This window comes from Oreochromis aureus, linkage group 3 (genome assembly GCF_013358895.1).
Source record: "Oreochromis aureus strain Israel breed Guangdong linkage group 3, ZZ_aureus, whole genome shotgun sequence".
Lineage (NCBI taxonomy): Eukaryota > Metazoa > Chordata > Actinopteri > Cichliformes > Cichlidae > Oreochromis > Oreochromis aureus.
The window spans coordinates 133,298,067-133,300,566 of NC_052944.1; the positions used below are offsets into that span (position 1 = coordinate 133,298,067).

Sequence of the window (2,500 nt, forward strand, 5' to 3'; positions counted from 1 at the left end):
ATAACTTCTCCTGTGAGCGTCACACAGACACGGCTGATGAATGCATGAACTATTAACAGATTCATATCGCACAGCGAGCGCCTCTAAAACAACAGAGAGAGGCACTTTTTAACAGAGCCTGCTAACTAAATTACATCACTGTGTTTCCACGGAAACGACCCACAGCTCAGAATAATGTGATTTCCACACTGAGCTGTGATAAGAACACAATATTCTTTATTAATCACATGAACTGCAGTCATGAATGTGTGAACGCACACCTGTAAGATGCTGAAATGTTACATGTTACCATGGTGACTGTGGAGGTTACAGGTGTGTGTTTGTACATGGGGGGGGGGTGTCCAAATTCATGGGCTGCATCCTCCTGAGGACGCATTTGTAGGCCGATTACGTCACATCGACGTGATGAAGGCTGTCCAAATTCGTAGACTGCTGCCGACAAATGCGTCCTCCTTTACCCCGAATTTAAAGGATGGGTCGGGTGTGTCCTTCATGGCCCAACATATCCGGTCCATATGCGGTCCAGCCAAATTCCAGTTTCCAACAATGGCGGCCGCTGCTAAGTTTTAATATTACTCTTATTTCTCTTTCTGGGTCACAGAATAAACTTTTAACATATTTTCAGGCGAGAATGTAGCTGTGTAAACTTCAAATATCTGCTCGGTTTGTCAAGACATCGCATATTTGTGCTTCGACGTTTTCGGAGACGTCTGTTACCCACCAGCTCGATAGCTAGCCGGGAGCTCGAGGGTCACTGGAGCTGCCGAGAACGGCACAACTCCCGGCACATCACACACAGCTGAATAAACGTCAAACAGAAAACGGATTAAACAGAAGTGTGAGACGGTCAAGAATTTACACCAGTGTCCTGTTATATTTTGTCCCACGTAGACCTTGAAGGCTGGGTCCTCAGGAGGATGCAGCCTGTGAATTTGGACACCTCTAGTGACTCTGACTACATAAATTTAAACGTGCATAGTTCAGACACCTGACAGGGTCTTTGACTGTGAATGACAGCATGATGAAAACCGTCTGCAGGCTGGGACTGGTGGTTCCTTCATGTTGTCTTAATGTAATGTAAGGAAAACAGGGGCCTGGGGCCCCTGAAAAGAGACTGCAGCCGAGGCCCTGAAGCACCCACCTACATTAGAGCCTCAGTTCCACTGGGATCTACTGGACTCGACTCGGTTTTTAGGGTCGTCTATCAGGTCACAGTTCCTGTTTACCAGGTACTTTTTCAGTACCTACTGGGCGGGGCCAAAAATGTGACATCAACAGATTGCATGACACCGATTGGCTGGTCAGTGACATCAGCGGATGAGTCGTGACTCTGGCACAGGACATCAACCCGCCATTTTAAAATCCCGTCGCGAGCGAAACGACCGCACACAAACCATCACCGTCGTCCAGTGACAGCGTGCACAGGTCTACCATTGCTGAACACATCAAGTCCTCCATTGTTGTGTTTGTGTCACACACATGACATCACAGGACTTTGTGCCGTGTTGCTATAATGACCCCGACGTTGGGTGTGTTAATTACCCACTGATCTGAAGTTGCAGATCAGTGGGTGAAGATGTTTCAGCTCTCTGAGCTGTCAGGATACAGATGTTGTGCTCCTGTATCCAGCTGTGTCAGCAGGAAACAGCGAGTGTTTTATTAAGGTTTAACAAAAAGTGGGCCGTTTATTTGGCTGATGGGGAAAAACCACAAAACAAAGACAAAGCAAACTGTGACAAAACTAAACTGGGAGCAGCTAAGACAAAGCATGAAAACTATCACACAAGAACATGAGCATGAATCTGAGCAGGAGCTCAAAAAACGTAAGACCTGACGTGACATGAAGCAACACAAACAGATGACCCGACACTGAACGACTTAAATATACAGCAGGGTAATGAGGGAAGTGGAAACGGCTGACACAAATGAACATCACGCCACATGGGAAGCAAAGCTAAACACACTGAACATGGAACATCAGTTTTCCTGTAGACTCCTGGTGGAGCAGAGGTCCGCAACAACACCACACCGACGGACTCTGTTCTGGGCCGTTCTCTGCAGCTCGGTCCATGTTATTGCGGCGGCCTTCGAACATGGACATGGGACTTTCAAAATAAAACAGGAAACATGGAGCGACATGAACTCGGACACGCAAGAGAGAGGGAGCGAGAGAAGGACACGGAGGAGAGACACAAGGGGACACGGGTGATAACACAAACTGGACTAAAACTCAACTAAGTGCTAACTAACAATAACAACACAAGAACATATTTCCAAGAAATCACAAACCCCGCCCCCTGACAGGGAGGCCATGTTGGCTCAGTGTTGGTGTGAGTGTGATGAGCTCCAAATACAATACAGCTAATAAATTTATCAGCTGCTGTCTGTGGAGCTTTGAACAAGCCATCAAGCATCCTGCAGTTATTTTTATCTGCTTTAAAGCTTTTATTAGCGCCTGTTTTTATTACAGTGTGCAGATTAAAGGACGTCCAACCCTCAG

The 2,500-nt window shown here is 46.8% G+C and overlaps 1 protein-coding gene across 1 annotated transcript in view; it reads left to right on the forward strand.

Annotated features, from left to right (window-relative positions):
• Positions 1 to 2,127: 2,127 nt before the first annotated feature.
• The window catches only part of LOC120438596 (disks large homolog 4-like), a 14,494-nt gene continuing 14,121 nt past the window's right edge, over positions 2,128 to 2,500 (forward strand). The window contains exon 1 of the mRNA XM_039608977.1: positions 2,128 to 2,205. Coding sequence (XP_039464911.1) covers positions 2,128 to 2,205 — 78 coding nt within the window. The remainder of the gene's footprint in view (positions 2,206 to 2,500) is intronic.